The sequence below is a fragment of the Ictidomys tridecemlineatus genome, chromosome 3 (genome assembly GCF_052094955.1).
Source record: "Ictidomys tridecemlineatus isolate mIctTri1 chromosome 3, mIctTri1.hap1, whole genome shotgun sequence".
Lineage (NCBI taxonomy): Eukaryota > Metazoa > Chordata > Mammalia > Rodentia > Sciuridae > Ictidomys > Ictidomys tridecemlineatus.
In genome coordinates this window covers 60,816,135-60,836,629 of record NC_135479.1, presented here as the reverse complement: position 1 = coordinate 60,836,629, position 20,495 = coordinate 60,816,135, and the positions used below count along the sequence as shown (strand labels likewise).

At 38.5% G+C, this 20,495-nt stretch overlaps 1 protein-coding gene across 1 annotated transcript in view; it reads right to left on the bottom strand.

Annotated features, from left to right (window-relative positions):
• Ulk2 (unc-51 like autophagy activating kinase 2) overlaps nt 1-12,040 on the bottom strand; it is a 61,578-nt gene extending 49,538 nt beyond the window's left edge. Inside the window, exons 1-3 of the mRNA XM_078041102.1 lie at nt 11,410-12,040; nt 10,115-10,207; nt 8,675-8,716 (exon numbers count right to left, since the gene is read on the bottom strand). Coding sequence (XP_077897228.1) covers nt 8,675-8,716; nt 10,115-10,207; nt 11,410-11,499 — 225 coding nt within the window. The 5' untranslated portion in view covers nt 11,500-12,040. The remainder of the gene's footprint in view (nt 1-8,674; nt 8,717-10,114; nt 10,208-11,409) is intronic.
• Nucleotides 12,041-20,495: the final 8,455 nt, after the last annotated feature.

The following is a 20,495-nucleotide window of genomic DNA, read 5'->3' as shown; positions in this document are numbered from 1 at the left end:
TTACAGTGTGGGATAAGTCACCTCAAATACATATGTCTGGTAAGACTCAAGTCCACAATAATATAAAGAAATACAGGGGCCAGAGTTGTGGCTCAGTGATAGAGTGCTGGCCTCACATGTGTGAAGCACTGGGTTCGATTCTCAGCACCGCATATAAATAAATAAAGTCCCTAAACAACTAAAAATATATATTAAATAATATACTTTAGGGTCTAAATTGCTCTGGCTGGACTCAAGCTTGCTATCTTAGTCTCCCAAATCACTTAAATATTACAAGTATATGCCACCATGACTGGCTAATCTCCAACAAATTAATAACAAAAAGGCAACCCAGTGGAAAACCAGGCAAGATATTTCCATATTAATTTCAAAAAAAAAGATATTTATTTATTGGTACTGGTGATTGAACCTAGAGGTACTTTGCCATTGAGCTATATCACCAAGCCCTTTTATATGTTTTATTTTAAGACAGGATCTCACTAAGTAGCTCAAGGCCTCACTAAATTGTTGAGGCTGGCCTTAAACTTGTGATCCTCCTGCCTCAGCCTCCCAAACTGCTGAAATTACAGGTGTCAGCCACCACACCCAGCATCAAAAAGATAATTATATGGCTAATAAACATACAAAATGTGCTCAAATCAGTAGTCAACAGGAAAATGCAAATGAAAATCATAATTAATGTCTAAAATTGCCAAGTGTTGGCAAGGATGTGGAGCAACCAAACTGTCAAACATCTGCTAGTAGGAGTACAAAGCAATTCACTGGCAGTATCTACTAAAATTGGGCCCCCATGTGCCCTATGATCCAGAAATTATTCTCCTAGAGACTGTCCCTAGCTATACTTATTTCAGCACAGAAGAATGGTGAAGGGGAAACTGAAGGGGAAACCACAGCAACAAGCTGTTTTCACTGCTCCTATGTACTTCTTAAAGGGGCGCTGAGGTGGAGAGAAAGTAAAAATGCTATAAAATCAAGAAGGAGGTCAATTTGGAAAAATGTAAAGTCAGGACCAATTAAAAAGAAAAAAAAACTGTTTAACTGGGGATGTACCTCAGTGGTACAGTGCTTGCCTAGCAGGCTCAGGGCCCTGATGTCATCCTCAACATGGGGGATGAAAAAATAATAATAATAAAGTTGCATGCTTCCAAAGAATGTTTAGTGTATGTATACTTGTATACATGCATTAACAAAGGAAAAAAAGGGCTGGGGTTGTGGCTCAGTGGCAGAGAGCTTGCCTTGCACATGTGAGGCACTGGGTTTGATCCTCAGCACCACATAAAAATAAATAAGCAAAATAAAAATATTGTGTCCATGTATAACTAAAATAAAAAAACAAAGGAAAAAAGAAAGCCCAGGTCAATGATGTACAATTGTAATCCCAGCTTCTTGGGAGGCTGAAGCAGGAAGATTACAAATTCAAAACCAGCCTGGGCAACCTAGCAAAACCCCATCTCAAAAACATGGGTGTAGCTCAGTGTTAGACTGCTTGCCTTGCATGCAAAGGCCCTGGGTTCAAAAGAAAGAGAGGGGAGGAAAAAAGGGGGAAGGGGGCAGGGAGTAAGAGAGAAAAAAAGAAAAAAAAAATCTTTATAAAAGCATATACAGGGGTTGTAGCTCAGCAGTAGAGCATTCACCTAGCACGTGCAAGGCGCTGGGTTTGATCCTCAGCTCCACACAAAAGTAAATAAATAAAATAAAGGTATTGTGTCTAACTACAACTAAAAAAAATATTTTTAAAAAAAGCATATATAGGGCTAGGGATGTGGCTCACCTGGCATGCACGGGGCGCTGGGTTTGATCCTCAGCACCACATAAAAATAAAGATGTTGTGTCCACCAAAAACTAAAAAATAAATATTAAAAAAAATTCTCCCTCTCTAAAAAAAAAAAAAAAAAAGCATATACATAAACTTTAGAGAGATCTCCAAAACTGATGGCCAGTAAAAATGATGTTCTTTCAAGTCGATAAAAGAACAAATTGGTCTGGCTGTGTTGATGGAACTTTAGCTTTTACTCTGACAGAAATGAGGAGCCAGTGATAGAGAAGGAGTGTACCCTGATTTGCATTAGCAAAATCATTTTGATAAAAACATTGAGAAGAATATTCAGGATGGAAGCAAAGGAATAGAAACAGGTATCACCAGGCAGTATTTCAAAAAATATTTTCACAATTTACATTTCTGTAACTGGCACAAGAGACCATCTCACACTACTCTGTTCTCAACTCTACCAGTGAGAACACTGCACTTTTAAAAAATATTTTTGGGTTTTTTTAGTTGTAGTTGAACACAATACTTTTATTTTATTTTTAAGTGGTGCTGAGGATCGAATCCCGAACCCCACACATGCTAGGCGAGTGCTCTACCACTGAGCCACAATCCCAGGCCCGACTGCACATTTTCATTTCACCAATTGGTTCGGTGAGAAATGACATCTCACTGTAACTTTGATTTACATTTCCCCCGAGTCCTTGTTTGTGAGTATAAATACATATAGTTATTAGTCATTTTATTTTTCTTATGAGAACCAATAATTTACATCCTTTGCTTATTTTCTCTTTGGATTATCTTTATCAATTTGAGAGAATTTGTACACTTTAGATATCAGCCTATGGCTGTCATGTTGTAAATATTTTCTCAAATTATTTTTTGATAAATTTTTTGTAGTTGTAGATGGACAGATGCTTTTGTTTATTTTTATATGGTGCTTAAGTATTGAACCCAGTGAACACATGCTAAGCAAGTACTCTGCCACTAATAGAGTAAAAAGCCCCAGCTCATTCTCAAACTATTATTTGCCAATTATGCTCTTTTATACTTTCCTGAAGTATAATTTATATACACTAACACAAACTTAAATTTAAGTGTAGAGCTCAGTGAATTATAACAAATGTGTGTATATATACTGTGACTATCCTTCCAATAAAAATGTTATATTTCCATCTCTCCAGAAAGTTCCCTTGTCTCCCTTTGACATCTGTTCCAGCTACCAAGGGGCACTTCTGTTCTGATTTTCCTCATTTCAGACACATTTGCTTAGTTCTGTCTCTTCTTAACATGCTGAGATTCGTATATATTATATAGCATGTTCCTTTTTATGGCTGCATGGTATTTTTTGCCATATAAAAAGTCCCTACTAAGCTATGACCCCAGCCCCCTCCCAACCCCCCTTTTTTTGAAACAGGTTCTCACTAAGTTTCCAAGGCTGGCCTCAAATGTGCAATGCACAGTCGCCCATGCCTATAATCTCAACAGCTTGGGAAGCTGAGACAGGTGTACTGTGACTTCAAAGCCAGCCTCATCATCTTAGCAAGGCCCGGAGCAACTCAGCAAGACCCTGTCTCTAAATAAAATACAAAAAAGGATTGGGATGTGGGTCAGTGGTTCAACCCCCAGTACGCCCACAAAAAAAAAAAAAAAATTCATTTGCAATCCTTCTGCTCTGACTGTCTTCTCTTGATTTAAAATGTCTTTCTAGGGGCTGGGGTTGTGGCTCAGTGGTAGAGTGCTTGCCTGGCATGCACAAGGCACTGGGTTCGATCCTCAGCACCACATAAATGTAAAATAAAGATATTGTGTCCACCTAAAATTAAAAAATAAACATTAAAAAAAATGTCTTTCTAGGGCTAGGGATGTGGCTCAGTGGTAGAGCACTTGCCTAACATGCATGAGGCACTGGGTTCAATCCCCAGCACATTAAAAAAAAAAAAAAAAAAAAAAAACTAAATAAAGGTACTATGTCCATCTACAACTAAAAATATTTAAAAAATAAAATAAGAGGCTGAGGCTCTGGCTTAGAGGTAGAGCGGCTTCCCTAGCATGTTCAACTCTCAGCACCACATATAAATAAATAAAATAAAGGTCCACTGACAACAAAAAAATATTTTTAAAAATGTCTTTCTAACCCTTGGAGTATATATTGTCATCTAAATATCATTCTAAGTTTGTTATTATTTATGCTTCATAGTTAAGCCTTTGATTCTTTTGGAAAATGATGAAAATGCAGTTCCAACTTTATTTTTTCTCATCTATGAGTTTTATCAGCAATCAAAAAAATAGGTAAGTACAGTATTCCTGACAACACTTGCCTCTTAAAAAAACAGACATGACTTCAATCTCCTCCTTTAACATGGTTTTTGCACTATCCTTAGAATAAAGAGCACATCTGGTCCCTGTAACCTCTCCAGCATCATTGAGCACTACTCTCTCTCATTCTGTGGTCTGGTCACACTGGCCTTCTCCCTGGTCCTCAAACTTAGTGATCTTTCTTGCCTGTGGCCTTTATAAAAAGCTTCATTCTCCCATGCAAGTTCACTTGCTCTTCTACCACCAACCCCTGGCAAGTCTGTTTAAACATCTTTAGGGAACCTTTCCTAGATCCACTCTTCTGCCCCCATACTGTTTCCTCCAAGCCCCTCCCAGAGTTCCTTATAGCAGTTGGTACACTTAGAATTACCAACTATTTGCTTATTATCATCTTCCCCTTATATAGTTAAAGCTCCACAAAGACAAAAAACATTTCTGTTTTGTTCACTACTATATTCCTGTACATCTCATTAAATGGCTCAAGTAATATTAATCACAAAGAAATCAGTACGAAAATCAAAACACAAGGGCTGGGGCTCAATGGTAGCGCACCTGCCTGGCATGTGTGAGGCACTGGGTTCAATTCTCAGCACCACATATAAATAAATAAAGGTCAATCAACAATTAAAAAATAAACATATTTTTAAAAAAACACAACAGAAGCATCATAAACCAGCAATGGAAAATTTAGAAGAGATACAACATGGTCCATATACTAAAAATTAATGAAATAAAAAGATAAAATATTTAAAATATTTTCCTACTAAAAATTGCCCCAAAAAAAAGTCACTATTGGTAAAAATAAATTGCTTTAACCTTTTAGAAAACAAAATGATATATCTTTGACCAAGCAATTTCAGGAACACCATAAAACTAATTAAAGATATGTACAACTTTCTCTGCAGCATTGTATCCAAAAGGAAAAGATAAACCAGAGGGCAATAATCGAGTTTTACGTAAATAAATTGTCATTTATTCCTTCAGTGTTATAATTATGAAAATTTAAGATACACTAAGCTTAATAAAAGTTGTATTCATGTATAAAATTATTAATAAATCTCTCATAATGAAAAGCATAAAAATATCGATGACAATGGATTAATATATTTAGAAAAATCTAAGAGAAATACACCAAATTGCTCTCTGGGAATTGTCATTTCTATCTGTCATTCTGACAATGTTTGATAATTGTAACTAGGAGCAAAAAATACTCTTGTAATCAGAGAGAGAAAATGTGTTTTAAGTGTCATCTGAACTGATATTTATGTCAAAAGTTCTCAATTTGGGGGCCAGGGATGTAGTTCAGTGGTAGACATGTACTTAGCAGTTTTGGTACTAATTCAAACCCAACACCAAAAAAAGAAAAGTTATCTCTTTTAAAAAACAGATGGGCTAGGAATGGTGGCACACACCTGTTATCTCAGTGACTCAGGAGACTGAGGCAGGAGGATCAGAAGTTAAAGGTCAGCCTCAGCAATTTAGTGAAGCCCTAAGCAACTTAGCAATCCCTGTTTGAAAATATAAAATCAGAAAAGCTGGGGATATGACTTAGTGGTTGGTACCCCTGTGTATGTATACACACACACACATATAATTTCTAAATTTTTATATATAATTTATATTTATTTATTTATTTTATAAATATTTATTTATATTGATGTAGCTCAGTGGTACAGCAACAGCATGACTGAGGCCCTGGGTTCTAACACCAATATTTATAAATAAATTTTAAAAAGCATAAACATACACTTTAGACAGATCTCCAAAACTGATGGTCAGTAAAAATGATGTTCATTTCAAGTTGATAAAAGTACTAGTTTCTAAACTTAGTGTACCCCTTGATAAACAATCAGAATCAAGGAAGAAAATCTAAAATACTAGATTGAGACTGTTTACTTGATAGCTAAATGCTCAAAATGACATTTATTTCACTGATATTTCTTAAGTTTATTTTTTACACATTAGTTCCAATAGTATACAGTGTACAAAATAATAAAACATTTTAAAACAGTCACCTTGAAATTCAGAGTTTTTGAGTACATATCTCCCTAATGTTATCTCATTCTACAACCAAAAATGGTACTTAAAAATACTTCTCATTCTGATAGAAAAAAATCTAAGTATACTCCACTATGAAAGCAAAACAAACTCAGCAATATTGGGGTTTTTCCATACCTCTCTAGAAAAGGGAAATTAAGAGTTAATATTATTTAACAATTTTTGTACTAGGCACTGGCTTGTACCACTTGGTGCCCTCTATCCATAGAATCTAAGACAAACTACCCAAACAGCTCTGAAGAGAATGGACATTTCAACTAGGGACTGTGAGATGAATTTTGTTTTGAATTTAAAGAGTTTTTTCCCCTTTTCTATATTGCTTTGAATTTCCTTAATGAAGGAATAAATTACACCTTTTTAAATAGGTAATAAAATATACCCACAGCACTCATATATTCTGTACAGGGGAATTTAAACTGCAAATGTGAAGCACAATAATACTCTATTTTTTTTAAATATACTTTTTTTTGAGAGAGAGAGAGAATTTTTTAATATTTATTCTCTAGTTTTCGGCGGACACAACACCTTTGTTTGTATGTGGTGCTGAGGATTGAACCCGGGCTGCACGCTACCACTTGAGCCACATCCCCAGCCCACAATAGTACTCTATAATCAAAAACTTTAATTTAGCATTAGGTAACAAACATGCTGTATTTCTTTTATCTAATAGGTTTTATCTAAAACATTCTGAAATATAACTACGAAATATAACTGTGGATTAAAGTTAAATTGTTGCTTTCAAAAACCATCAGAAAGGGGCTGGAGTTGTAACTCAGTGGCAGAGCGCTTGCCTAGCACATGTGAGGCACTAGGTTCAATCCTCGCCACCACATAATGAATAAATAAATGAAATTTAAAAAAAAAACTTTAAACCTGCGCAGGTTATTAATCTGGTACTTCCAATTCTTAAACTTAAAGAAATAAATATATGGGGGCCAGGGTTGTGGCCTAGTGGTAGAGCTCTCGTCTAGCATGCATGAGGCACTGGGTTCAATCCCGGGACCACATAAAAATAAACAAAGGTATTATGTCCATCTATAACTAATAAAAAAAGAAATAAACATATGTTCAGAAGGGATACACTATTTTTCTGTAATGGCAAAAACAAATATTAAGTGGATTTAGTTTCTTTTTAGCACAATATGACATCATCAAAAATTAGTACACAGGGCTGGGGTTGTGGCTCAGGGGTAGAGTGCTCACCTAGCACATGCAAAGCCCTGGGTTCGATCCTCAGCATCACATAAAAATAAACAAATAAAATAAATGTATAAAAAAAATTAGTACACAGGGTTGGGTTGTAGCTCAGTGGTAGAGAACTTGCCTCGCATGGTGAGGCATGGGGTTCGATCCTCAACACCACATAAAAGTATTGTACCCATCTACGACTAAAAATACTTTTTTAAAAAGTAGTGCATGTTTTGAAAGCATATCTAGAACAGTCCATTTCGTTTCACCCCACTAAAATTAAGCACACTGAGAGCAAGAACTTTATTTTTTTATTCCTAGCACTTAGTACGATGCTTGGCATATGGTAGCCACTCAAAAATTTGCAAAAATGAATGAATTTGAATAATGTAAATGAATACAGAAAAGTTTTTAACTAGAAGTAAAAATAACAGAATCACATAATATATCCATTTGCTTTACTGGAATTCAACTGTAAAACCAAGCAAAACAAACGAAATGTAAATCATGCATACGGATCTGCCCTAGAGTGGAGAGAAAACCTGAATCTGCAGTTCTCTCCTTATGTCTGTCTTCATAGCTCTCACACAGTGAACACCACAGTAGCCACGTGTGATTTAAGTTATATAAAAGAAAAAAATTTAAACATAATATGGACCAACTAATTGAACTGGCATACTACCCAGAACACAGTACTTTTCTCCAAAGCTGGCCTCTTAAAAGGACTTCCAAGAATAATTCTGACAACAGAAAAATTTCACCTTAGAAGATGACTAGAACACAGCTTTCCCACATACAAATACAATGCAATTCTATTTTATGCCATGTTGACAACTATAGCTGTACCTGAGAAACATGCACAGTGTTCTTGTTTTTATTCATTTTATTCTTTAATATTTCTTTTATGATTTACAAATGTTGTTTTCATAACTTAGCAAGACCCTGTCTTAAAATAAAAAATAAGAAAGTATTGGGGATGTGGTTCACTGGTTTAGCACCCCTGATTTCAATCCCTGGTACCAAAAAAAAGAAAAGTAAAACATTCTATTAAGTTTTTAAATAGCCCACAAAAGTCTTTTTCACATTTATGATGGAAATGCTATATCTGATGTCAGTACTCCTGTACTTGACCTAAAACAATACTACCCCTATGGTATATTTTTAATTGTTAATAAATTTACTCACACAACACTTTTTAGCCTACTGCTATATGCTACCTTAACAATTTCTTAACTAATAAACATGCCATTCATACTGTATCTTTTCAAAAAGAACTGACAATTTTAATTAAAATTTACTTAAATATATATGAAATAGAAAAAACAATAATCCAAAATAAGTTACCTGAACATCATAGAGTGCTACAATATTTTCGTGCTGAAGTTCCTGTTAAGGAAATTGAGAAATAAATAAAGATCCTAGTAATTTTAATATATTTCAGTGTGTAAATACAAATTAAAGTATACATATACATATGTTCTAGCATATCACACCTTTATTAATAGCCTGGAATAATTCAATTTATTACAACAAAATAATATGTCTGACCAAACTTTATTTGGGATCTAAATATTTTCTTTACCATAATATTTTTGGATTTCTAATAAAGTGAGTACTCTCCTTTACAGAGCAAATGTTACTTAAATAGAGCCAAAGAATTTCTACTACTTTTTTCTGGTTTTCTAAATTTGATATTCTTTGTAATGGCAATGGAGATAAAATTCCAAAGTGTTTTTAAAAAGTATATTATAAGCTTGCAAGAAAACAAACTATAATTCTTAGCCCAAAGAACTGAAACACTTTCCAAAGAACTCTCAGCAGAATAATTATGAGGAAAGCTGGTGAGTATTGGGTGAAGGTTCCATGCTCATTTTAGTTTGGGAAACACTGGGTTAAGTACACTGAAACTGGTAAGATTTTTCACTTTAATGAGCCAAGTGTTGTGTGACTGCCCAAATATTTAGTAAACAGGATTTTCCAAATTTATTTAACCATGGAACCCTTTTTCCTCAAAGCCTCTCCCTTGGATTATACTGGCTGTAAATCATCTAAAAAAAACCCACCTCTAAGGAAAATAACTTTCTTCAATTTATAAGGAAAGAAAAAAGACCTCAAGAGTCCCCACTATTCCCCAAAATTTAATTATATGTGTAAGAGGTCAACATTAGAAGAAAACAATGTATCGGATGAGGCTGCCTGGCCCTTTTCTCAAACAGTAACACAATAACTAGAAAAAAGAAATTTGAGAAGCTAAAATCATTCTTCACAGAATCCCTGTAAGTCTGGCCAAGAACCACAAGTATCTATTTTTTAAAAATTATTATTAGTTCTAATTAGTTATACATAACAGAAAAATACATTTCAGTTCCTAAAAACCGCCTCAGAAAGTCAGGAGCTCTGGGGCACACCAGTAATCTCAGTGGCTCTGGAGGCTGAAGCAGGAGAATTTCAAACTCAAAAATCAGCCTCAACAATTTATCCAGGTTCTAAGCATCTTAACAAAACCTTGTCTCAATAAAAATAAAAATAAATAAAAATTAAAAGGCCTGGGACCATGTTTTACTGTTCAAATACCGCTGGGTTCAATCTCTGGAACCAAAAACAAACAAAAAAACAAAAAAAAAAAACAGCTTCAGAGCAAAAAACTGATCATGCAAAAATGAGCAGCAGCTGAATTCTCAAACTTGGGCTCAATCACCAAAATGGCAAAGAATGTCATTACATATTCATTAAATTTAGAATAGTCTTTAACCTAGAATATTACACTGCATAAAAGTAACATACCTTTAAGATTTTAATTTCCTTTCCAAGCAGTATTTGTGATTTTGACAAGTTCTTTTTATTAATACTTTTAATAGCTACCTCCCAATCAGTTTTCTGAAAAGAAAAACAATGTCACTCCTGGAAAGTATTACATAGAAACAACTCAACAGAAAAAAAATCTATAAGCACAAAGATCCTTTTAACAAATAAATGTATGACATTTGGGAAAATAAAAAAGAACCTCAATCTCAACAAGAAAATGGTCTCATAAATTATATTTTAACAAGCCAGTGTCCTACAACACAGCTACTAAAAACAGCAAATATGAAGTCCAAAACAGGAACTGGCATCAAATGAAAAAATACAGTTTACAACCACCTAAGAATTATGGATAAATGTGTTTACAAATTTGGAAAGTGATATGGTTAACTGAAAAACAGTATTTGTTAGCTTGACTAGATTATAGGTGTTTTAAATTTTTTTCTTGAGTTTTTCCTTACTTTCATAACAAATGAAAAGTAAGACAGCCCACTTTTAACATGCCCCTTGGCAACTATCACAACAGTCCAAGCCTTTACAATTTCCACCACTCCCAATGTGCCTTCCCAAATTCTTTAGATTCTAAAACCTCATGTGACCTTTCTTGCGAAACAGCAAAGGCTTTTAAAGAATCTCTTAAAGGCTTGAACATGCATTCTTCTTTATTTTCATTATAAATGAAGCGTCCAACTATCTTTTCCACTAGGGGCCCTTCTAACCAGGAGGGGAAGATAGTATGGAGCTCCTCGGGGTGTAGAGGAACAAATGCTGGGAAAAGTAATACTTCCCAGTTTGAGAAAGCCTCAGGCGGGAAACCCGCCCATTTTCCGCTGGGTCTGCAATTACCATCCTCAAAGGTGACAAGTCCCGGCAACCCAGGGCTGGAGCTGCGAGGGACCAAAGGTCCATGATTGAGCCTCCAGAGATGCAAGGAACAGTGCTATCATTTGGGTTAACTTCAGGTGGAAAAGCTTGCCTGGGCGGCTAACAGGGTCGAAACCCTAAGCGCACTACTGACTAGGAGGGGACATCAGTGACCCGGCGCCCGTCGGTAGGTGGAGCGCTGCCTAGAGGGAGGCTCCGGCCTCAAAACAATCCTCGCACTACCAAAACAAACCCCGCGACACTGACAGCGAGCACAATGGCAGGCCCCAGGCGGCAAGCCATGATAGGGGGACCTCGACTCCTGCGGCTTGGTCAAGTTTCAGGACCCCTTAGTCGGGCTACGGCCCAGGGGTCCCGGCCTCGTCCTGGCCAGCTGGGCAGGCAGCGCTCACCTGGCGGTGCCGCCCCCGGAAAACCACGGCGAAGGCCCCGTGTCCCACGAGGTCCCTCTTGCTGTACTCGAAGTCGCCCACCACCTCCATGGCCGCGCCCGGGGGGCATACAGCGGGCGGGCAGGCGGCGCGACGAACCGGGATCAGCACCGCGGGCTCGCGAACCCCAAGCGCGCCCGCGGGCAGCGGGACTGGGGCAGCCGCGGCCCCGGGCCCGGGCGGACACTCATGCCGTAAGGCCGGAGCGGAAATGGGGGAGGCCGCCGCGCGGAGCCGAGGTCAGCGAGGCCTGGCCCGGCCCCGGACGCTCCTCATGGCCCGGCCCGCCGCGAGCTCTTGGGCGAAGCGGCCTCGGAGATGCCGGGCCAGGGGCGCCGTCGCCGTCACTGTGCGACTCCGGAGTCGCACACGCACCCGAAAGAGGTGCGGCACCCGGTCCTCCCCATCCCCAGCTTGCTCGGCCGCCAAGGCCCTCTCCGCCCGGGGCGCTGCTGCTGTGGCAGCCGCCGCCCTAAAACCCGCACAGCCGCTGTCCTATCGTTTCCCCGCCTCGCGGTAGCGCCCAACGCACACGAACTGGGACGCCGGCCGCTCCGGTGCCGACTGCCGGCCCTCCGCGACGTAAGCACGTCTTGTAGGACGCAGCACGCGGCAATGCCCGCTCCTTCCGCTGAGAAAAGGAGTTCGTGCATCTGGGCGCGGCGCCCTCAAGCCAAAGCAAATCCAGAGGCACTGAGGCAAGGAAGGTGCGGGCTCCTGCGGCCAGAGGTAGTTACCCGCTGCAGGCTCCGAGCTGGCGCTGGGAGCCGATTAGAGCCGGCCACGCCCTGGCTTTGAGTCCGCTTGCCCGGAAGCGGGCTTCAGAGAAACCCGTATTGAACACCATTTGCAGGCGGGACGGGGGTATTGCTTGTGCAGTGTAGACCCCCAGGAGTCCAGGGAGGGCAAAGGAGCAATTCCCAGAACCCGGGCTTTCCCTTGACCTCTCAAACCAGAATACGTACTGCAGACTTTCTCCCACCCTTCTTAGGCTTTGCTCTCTCCGGGTCTCTAAAGGGATCTGTCCTGCAGGGATTCCTCACGTTTTGGGGGGCTCCCTGGCCTCTGTGAAAAGCTGATGACAGTGCGGGAAGCCCTTCTCAGAGAAATGCTTATGCCCGCAGAGGTAATATTGTACATATTGGTATGGTCTGTCCTAGGCAAGTGACCTGCAAGTTTGACCTCGGGTTTACCTTTGACGGCTTTAAGGAAAATTTCTTTTTTTTTTTTTAATGCTTTTACTTTGTTTATTATTTTTTTTTTAATGTGGTGTCTGGGAATCGAACCCAATGCCTCATGCATGCTAGACAAGAGCTCTACCACAGAGCCACAACCCCAGCCCCTTTAAGAAAAATTTCTTTTGTACCTAATTATTAAGGTTGTTCAAGTAACAAGGCGCTTCTTTGTCAACTTCGAGGAAGTCTTTCATGAAATCATTTTATAAACAATACGCTTGAAAATGACAAAGAAAACTCAGGCCCCTAAAAACTCAACGTGTTTTTAGGGTTTTTGCTTTCCTGTTATCTCTTACCACCTCAATAACATTGCCTATCCTTGCACTCCCAACTCTGAAGGCCAAGCAAGGACCCTAAAAAATTCCAGCCTTATAGCAATCAATTCAGAATTCCAAGAGAAACTTCTGTTTTTACTTCATTTTCTGTTTCTAGTAACACAATACCACAAACTGAGTAAGTAGGTTAGTCAATTTTCCATTGCTATTACAAAATACCTGAGGCTGGATCCTTTATAAAGAAAATAGGTTTATTTAGCTCACAAAGAGCTAAATATTTGGCTGAAAGTCCAAAGTGTGTAGCACCAGCTCTGGTAAAAGCCTCATGGCAAATTGCATCATGATGGGAGTGGTGGGAGATGGCGAGATCACATGATGAAGCCAAAGAGCGGGAAGAAGCCAGTTTTGTTCTTTTGTAATGATTCACTCTGGAGAAAACTACCTAGGATCCCAGAACTATATTAACCCCTTCTGAGGGTGGCACCGATAACAGCCTCTCACTAGGATCCACCTCTTAAACATGTCTTACCACCTCAACACCACCACATTAAGAACCAAGCTTCCAGCACATGAAACTGTGGGGGGGCTAAGATCCAACCATATCCAAACCATAATCAGCAAGTCATAAAGAAAAAAAGATTTACACTGATTCACAGTTCTTGCCTCCAAATTGAGGGGACACATCTGGCAATGACTTTCTTGCTGAAGAGTCACATGGTAGCACATGTCATTGCAATAGAAGAAACAGGGAGCAAGAGAGGAACCTAGCCAAACTGGCTCCCCTTCTTCCCTCACTACCCCCAGCAATCCTGGGGATCCAACACAGGGCCTCATGTATGCTAAGCAGGTGCTTTACCCCTGAACTACATCCCCTGCCCCAATCTGGCTTATATAGCAGACTCACTCTTAAAGCAACCCATTAATCTACTCATGGAATGCACAGGTTAACCCATTCATGAAAGCAGAACCACAATTACCTGTGAGAGATCCTGTATCTTTTTTTTTTAATTTATTTTTATTTTTTTAGTTGTCAATGGACTTTTATTTATTTATTTATATTCAGTGCTGAGATTCGAACCCAGTCCCTCACATGTGCTAGGCAAGTCCTCTACTACTGAGCTACAACCCTAGCCCAGGTCCTGTTTCTTAACATCTCATGATGGGGATTAAATTTCAATATGAGTTTTGGAAGAAGCAAACCATATTTAAACCGCCTTCCTCACACCCTCAAAATGTAAGGGCTTGGGGCTTCTGTCCCCACCACTGTGCACACTCACATAATTGATCCCTACTTCAAAATCTGGCCTTGGTGGTTGTGTTAGACTCTGAACGTCTGGAGCCTTCAAATTGAGAACAGCCACAACCTCATTGGATTATTAAGGGGAGTAACTGAGCTAAAAGTAAAAATAATAACAATGATGATGATGATAAATGAGCTAAAAGTGTAAAGTGATCATCTCATCTCCTGGCACAAATAAAGAACTACTGAAGTCTTGGTTAAGTATGGTGAAATCAGGGCTGAGGGGCTCAGCGGTAGAGCATTCACCTAGCACGTGCGAGGCCCTGGGTTCGATCCTCAGCACCACATAAAAATAAATAAGTGAAATACAGGTATTGTGTACAACTAAAAAAATAAAATATTTAAAAATATATATATAGTGAGGGCTGGGGATGTGGCTCAAGCGGTAGGGCGCAGGCCTGGCATGAGTGCGGCCCAGGTTCGATCCTCAGCACCACATACAAACAAAGATGTTGTGTCTGCCGAAAACTAAAAAAAATAAATAATAAAATTCAAAAAATAAAATAAAAAAATGTAGTGAAATCAAAGCTACTCCGAGGCAAGCTTTGATTTCACTATATATATATATATATTTTTTTTTAATATTTTTAAATTAAAAATATTATCTAAATATTTTTAGACCTTTGGGATCCCATCCCCATTCTTCTCCATCTACTCCCCAGGTGATTTACAAGTGAACAGAGACCTAATTTCTCAGCTTCAGGGATAAACCATCTATACCTGCTAAGGCCAATTTATCTGCAAACATCTGGAGAATTCACTTCCCCAAAAGCAATGAGTGTAAAATGTTCGGAGAGCAGGGACGCAGGCGAGGGAGACAGCACAGCTGGAGTAGGGCCGCCGCAGTTTTCACAGTGTCCAGCTCACATCATAGAGAACCAGAGGAGAACCCCCTCTGGCTGCCAGAGTCAGGGAAACTGCAGGCTTCAGCATCTGTCCCTGGAGCAGCCCTTAGTCCTCCTGCTGGTCACCTCACCGTCCAGATGAGGACGCAAGTGTAATCTTTGTTGAACCAATGGAATCGATGGATATTTTACAGGTATCTGTGTCTCCATGTTTTGGTGATGAGATACAATCCATAATCCCTCAAAGTCCTAAAAGACCCTAAAACTCCCATTTACAAGGTTGTATCTGTTAGAAACACATATATGTTTATACATGTATGTACATATTTTATATATGTGTGTAAATATATGTATATGGATGTATACATACATAATAAAATATATACATCCATATACATATATTTACACACATTTATAAAATTTTGAGATGTTTTAATGCCACTAAAAATCACATCCCCACCCTAGGGCATTACAAAGGTATTAATTAAGAAGCCACCTCTAGGCCCTTAGTGTAAACATCATTTGCGCCCTGTATTCAAGGCTAAGCACCTGGAGCTCACCCATATAAGGATATTTTTTTACATTGACCCTAATTATCAAAAGAAGTGGTGGGGAGTTGGGATTGTAGCTCAGAGGAAAAGCGCTCACCTAGCATGCGTGAAGCCCTGAGTTCCATCCTCAGCACCACATAAAAATTAAATAAAGGTATTGTGTCCACCTACAACTAAAGAAAAATTATATTTAAAAAAAAAAAAGAAGAAGAAGAAGTGGTGGGGTAGGAAGAGCTTTGCTAAAGAAATGTTTAGTTAGAACTATGTGGGTAACAAATAAGAAGAATCAAATGTGATAAAGTTAAAAGTAAATAAATGGAGGCTGGGATTGAGGCTCAGTGGCAGAACGCTTGCTTGCTTGTGTGAGGCACTGGGTTTGATTCTCAGCACTGCATATAAATAAATTTTAAAAAGGTCCATTGACAACTAAAAAATAAATAAAATAAAATAAAAATTTAAAAAGTAAAGAATTGGAGATAAGGGTACAGGTGCACCTCTCTCTGGAGTTTCCAGGCAGGGCCTTCAAAGCAAACTACCAATAGAACTAGGGACCTAGAGAAGACCACTTTCTCCTCTTGTCACAAACTTCCAAAGTGGCTAAAAGATAAGCACTGATAGCCATCAGTCTGATATGCAGATGCTAATTCACATTAAGGGGGTGGGGGCTAGGGAAGAATAGAATTACTGTAGATTAGGTACAGCAGAGTGAAGGGAGGGGAGGGGGTTTGGGGGTAGGAAGGACAGTAGAAAGCATCAGACATAATTATCCTATGTACATATATAACTACAGGATAGGTGGGATTCCACATCATGTATAACCAGAAGAATGAGAAATTACACTCCATTATATATGATGTATCAAAGTGCATTCTACTCTCATGTACAATTAATTAAAACAAATTTTAAAAAATTTTTAAATCTCAAATCCAAATTCAGAAGAGATTATTATCTTTACAACTTCAGTCAAGGTGCTGGGCAGTGAACGATCATCCAAAGCTGAGGAGTAGAACTGAGGAAGTCTGGATCACCTTGTATAACTAAGGCTGCTCCCAATGCAGCCAGCAGGTGGGTCTTTGTTGTTGTTTTGGAACAGAGGATTGAACCTGGAGGCACCTTACCTTTGACAGACATCCCCAGACAGGTTCTGGATGGACTCCAAATCTTTTTTAGTTGTAGATGGTCACAATATCTCAATTATTTATTTTTATGTGGTGCTGAGGATCGAACCCAGCACCTCACATGTGCTAAGCAAGCGCTCTACTGCTGAGCTACAACTCTAGCACCAGCCTCCAACTCTTAATCTACCTGCCTCAGCCTCCCAAATTGCTGGGATTACAGACATGTGCCAAGGCACCAGACCAGTCAACAGGTGTTGGGGGAAAGAAGTGATTCCCCAGAAGCAGGGACAGAATAGGTACCCCAAAAAAGTGTTCGACATAGTGGCAAGGGAGGATATCTAACTTTATTCTAAAATAGTTGATTGGATTCATTTTCAGTTCTTAATTTATCCTATTAACGATACATGTATGTGAATGTATGTGAACAAACAGGTACATATGATAAACTATTGAAAGGTTTCAGTATCTGTTAGTAAAAAGTACAATAGTAACTGCAATGAGAGACAAAATTAATGATGAATGTAAAATGCTAATATAAATTCATTAGTTCATCAGCCTAGTGATGTAGGATTTTCTGGTAGTGAAGGGCCTCCTATGAAAATCAATGAGAGAAGTATTCTGCTTGGCAGGAGACATTCTGAGATTTAGGAGAGTAGCCACTTCATTATTATCTTCAAATCACATCGTTGGTATTGCTTCTATTTTGGTTAGATTGATTCTGCTTTGATCATGAATTGCTGATGATTTGAATTTCTTGTGAATAGTTAAGAGTGTGGTGTTTGGGTATTTGTTTGTGAAGGAAGTTGCAATAAAATATGGAAAATGAGCACATAAAAGGAAGGGACAGTAAAGTTTTTATATGTTTCTTAAAAATTTGAAGAAATATTATAACCACAAACCTTTGGAATCATAAACATAAATCTTTTAAAGTGGTAATAATAAACTTCAGCCTAGGAATCTTCTGATACAATGCAAAATTGAGAATGGCAGGGAGCAGTTTTGGGGGTTTCTGTTTTTGTTTTTTGGGCACTAGGGATTGAAACCAGGAGCACTTAACCACTGAGCCACATCCTCAGCCCTTTTGATTTTGAAACAGAGTCTCACTAACTTGCTTAGGGCCTTGAGAAGTCGCTGAGGCTGGTTTTTAATTTACCATCATCCTGCCTAAGCCTCCCAAATTGCTGGGATTATAGGAATCCACCACCACACTTGGCAGGAGCAGTTTTAATATTGTACAAAAATCAGTCTAAAATGTGCACTTCTGCTATTTATGGTAGCACATACCTATAATCCTAGCAACTCAGTAGCTGAAACAAGAGAATCACAAGTTTGAGGGAGACTCAGAAACTTAACCCAGACCCTCAGCAACTTAGGGAGACCCTGACTCAAAATAAAAAATAAAAAGGACTGGACTGGGGTAATGTAGCTCATTGGTAAGTGAACTCCAAAATAAACAACAATTTAGCTATTTCAACCCAGAATATGAGTGACTTACTTTGTTACTGTTACATAATCAGTAGCTTAAAAATTCATATATTTCATAGGAATGGCAATAATGTTTTACTAATGCTAATGGTTGAAATAAAGAACATTTGTGGGCTGGGGATGTGGCTCAAGTGATAGCACGCTTGCCTGGCATGCGCGGGGTGCTGGGTTCAATCCTTAGCACCACATTAAAAAAAAAAAAAAAAAAAAGATGTTGTGTCCACCGAAAACTAAAAAATAAATATTACAAAATTCTCTCTCTCTTTGAAAAAAAAAAAGAGAATATTTGCAAACATCACTGAGATACATTTCAAATAATATCATGAGTCTGTTTCCCAAATAAATATTTGAAATGCCAAAACACCTAAAAGAAATATTTTTCTCCACTTTCCACATTTTAAAAAAGATATTTTACTGATGAGACAATAAATAAAATGAACTTTTAAAACATAATACTGGGGATTGAAGTTAGAACCTGGCACATGCTAGACATGTAGCACTCTACCAATGAATTGCATCCTCAGCCCCTAAAATTTAAGATGAAAAACATCTTAAATTTTTTTAAAAATTAATACTTATTTTTTAGTTTTAGGTGGACATAGTACCTTTATTTTATTATTTTTGTGTGGTGCTGAGGATCGAACTCAGTGCCTCACGCATGCCAGGCAAGCGCTCTACCACTTGAGCCACCTCCTTTTTCCAAAGGGAGTCTGGGCAGCACACCTCTGAGGCTACTACAACTACTTAGAAAATTTGAAGGGCAGGCTGTAATTTTCCACTATTATCCATGCCACATCTGTGTGTTTGTTTGTTTTTAATTCTGGGGATCAAACCCAGGGGCACTTTACCACTGAGCTATGTCCACAGCCCTTTTTAATTTTTATTTCGAAATAGGGGAAACAGGGTCTCACTAAGTTGTCCAAGCTGAGCTTGACCTCACAATCCTCCTGTCTCAGCCTCCAGAGTTACTGGAATTAAAGTCATGAAACAGGGGCTGGGGATGTGGCTCAAGTGGTAGCGCGCTTGCCTGACATGCGTGCGGCCAGGGTTCGATCCTCAGCACCACATACCAACAAAGATGTTGTGTCCCCGAGAACTAAGAAAATAAATATTTAAAAAAAAAATTCTCTCTCTCTCTCCTCTCTCACTCTCTCTTTAAAATAAATAAATAAATAAATAAAGTCATGAAACACCACACCCCACTGTTGTTTCTTTTTTCCATATAGAATCATTTTAATAATATACTTAAAATGCAAATTTTAAGACTGAAGATTGTTTAGTGAGTCTTGAAAATAATGTGGAACAATAACTAAAAGCATATATTAATTTTTTTCCAAGTACTGGGAATCAAACCCAGGGGCACTTTACCATTGAGGTACATCTCCAATTTTTTCTATTTATTTTGAGACACGGTCTCACTAAGTTGTCCAGACTGGTCTGAAACTTGGAATCCTCTTGCTGCAGCCTCTCAACTCACTGGGATTACAGGTGTGCACACCTGGTTAAGCACATATTCAATTTGACTGTCAGTGCTCAAGAAAATTTATTTCAATGAGAAATATGCATATGAAAACTTTCTTGTGGGACATAGCTCAGTATAAAGATGTGCTTAACATGTATGAGGTCACGAATTTGATCCCCAACATAAAAACAAATAAAAAAGAGAAGAAATTTTTGATATTAAATTTTGTACTGATAGTGCCAGTGTAATACTAAGGGGAAAATCTAGTGTTTCAACCAAACATTAAGATAATTTTCAGATATTTGGCTTTTAGTCATTATATTCAATTATCTCTGGAAGATGCAATACATTTGTAAATTAAGTAAATCATTTTAAGTCTTTCCTTAATAAATTTTATATTTACTGCCAGATGTCAAATACACTGAAGGGAAAATGAAATGAATATCTGAATATTGGAATTAAAATATTGACAACTGAATGAAGTCCTGGACCTTGACAGGCAGTTGTTGCCCTGGATGACAAACCAGCTAAGAAATGCTATCAATTCTAATTGATAAAGTCTAATAAAAATTGTAAAACAGGAGTGGCTAAAAAAGTAATAAGTAATAAGCGGGCACAGTGGTGCATGCCATAATCTCAGCAACTCAGGAGGCTGAGGCAGGAGAATTGCAAATTCAAGGCCAGCCTGGGTAATTAGTGGGACCCTGTCTCAAAATAAAAATTAAAAAAGGACTGGGATGTAGCTCATTGCAGGGTGTCCCAGGGTTCAATTTCCA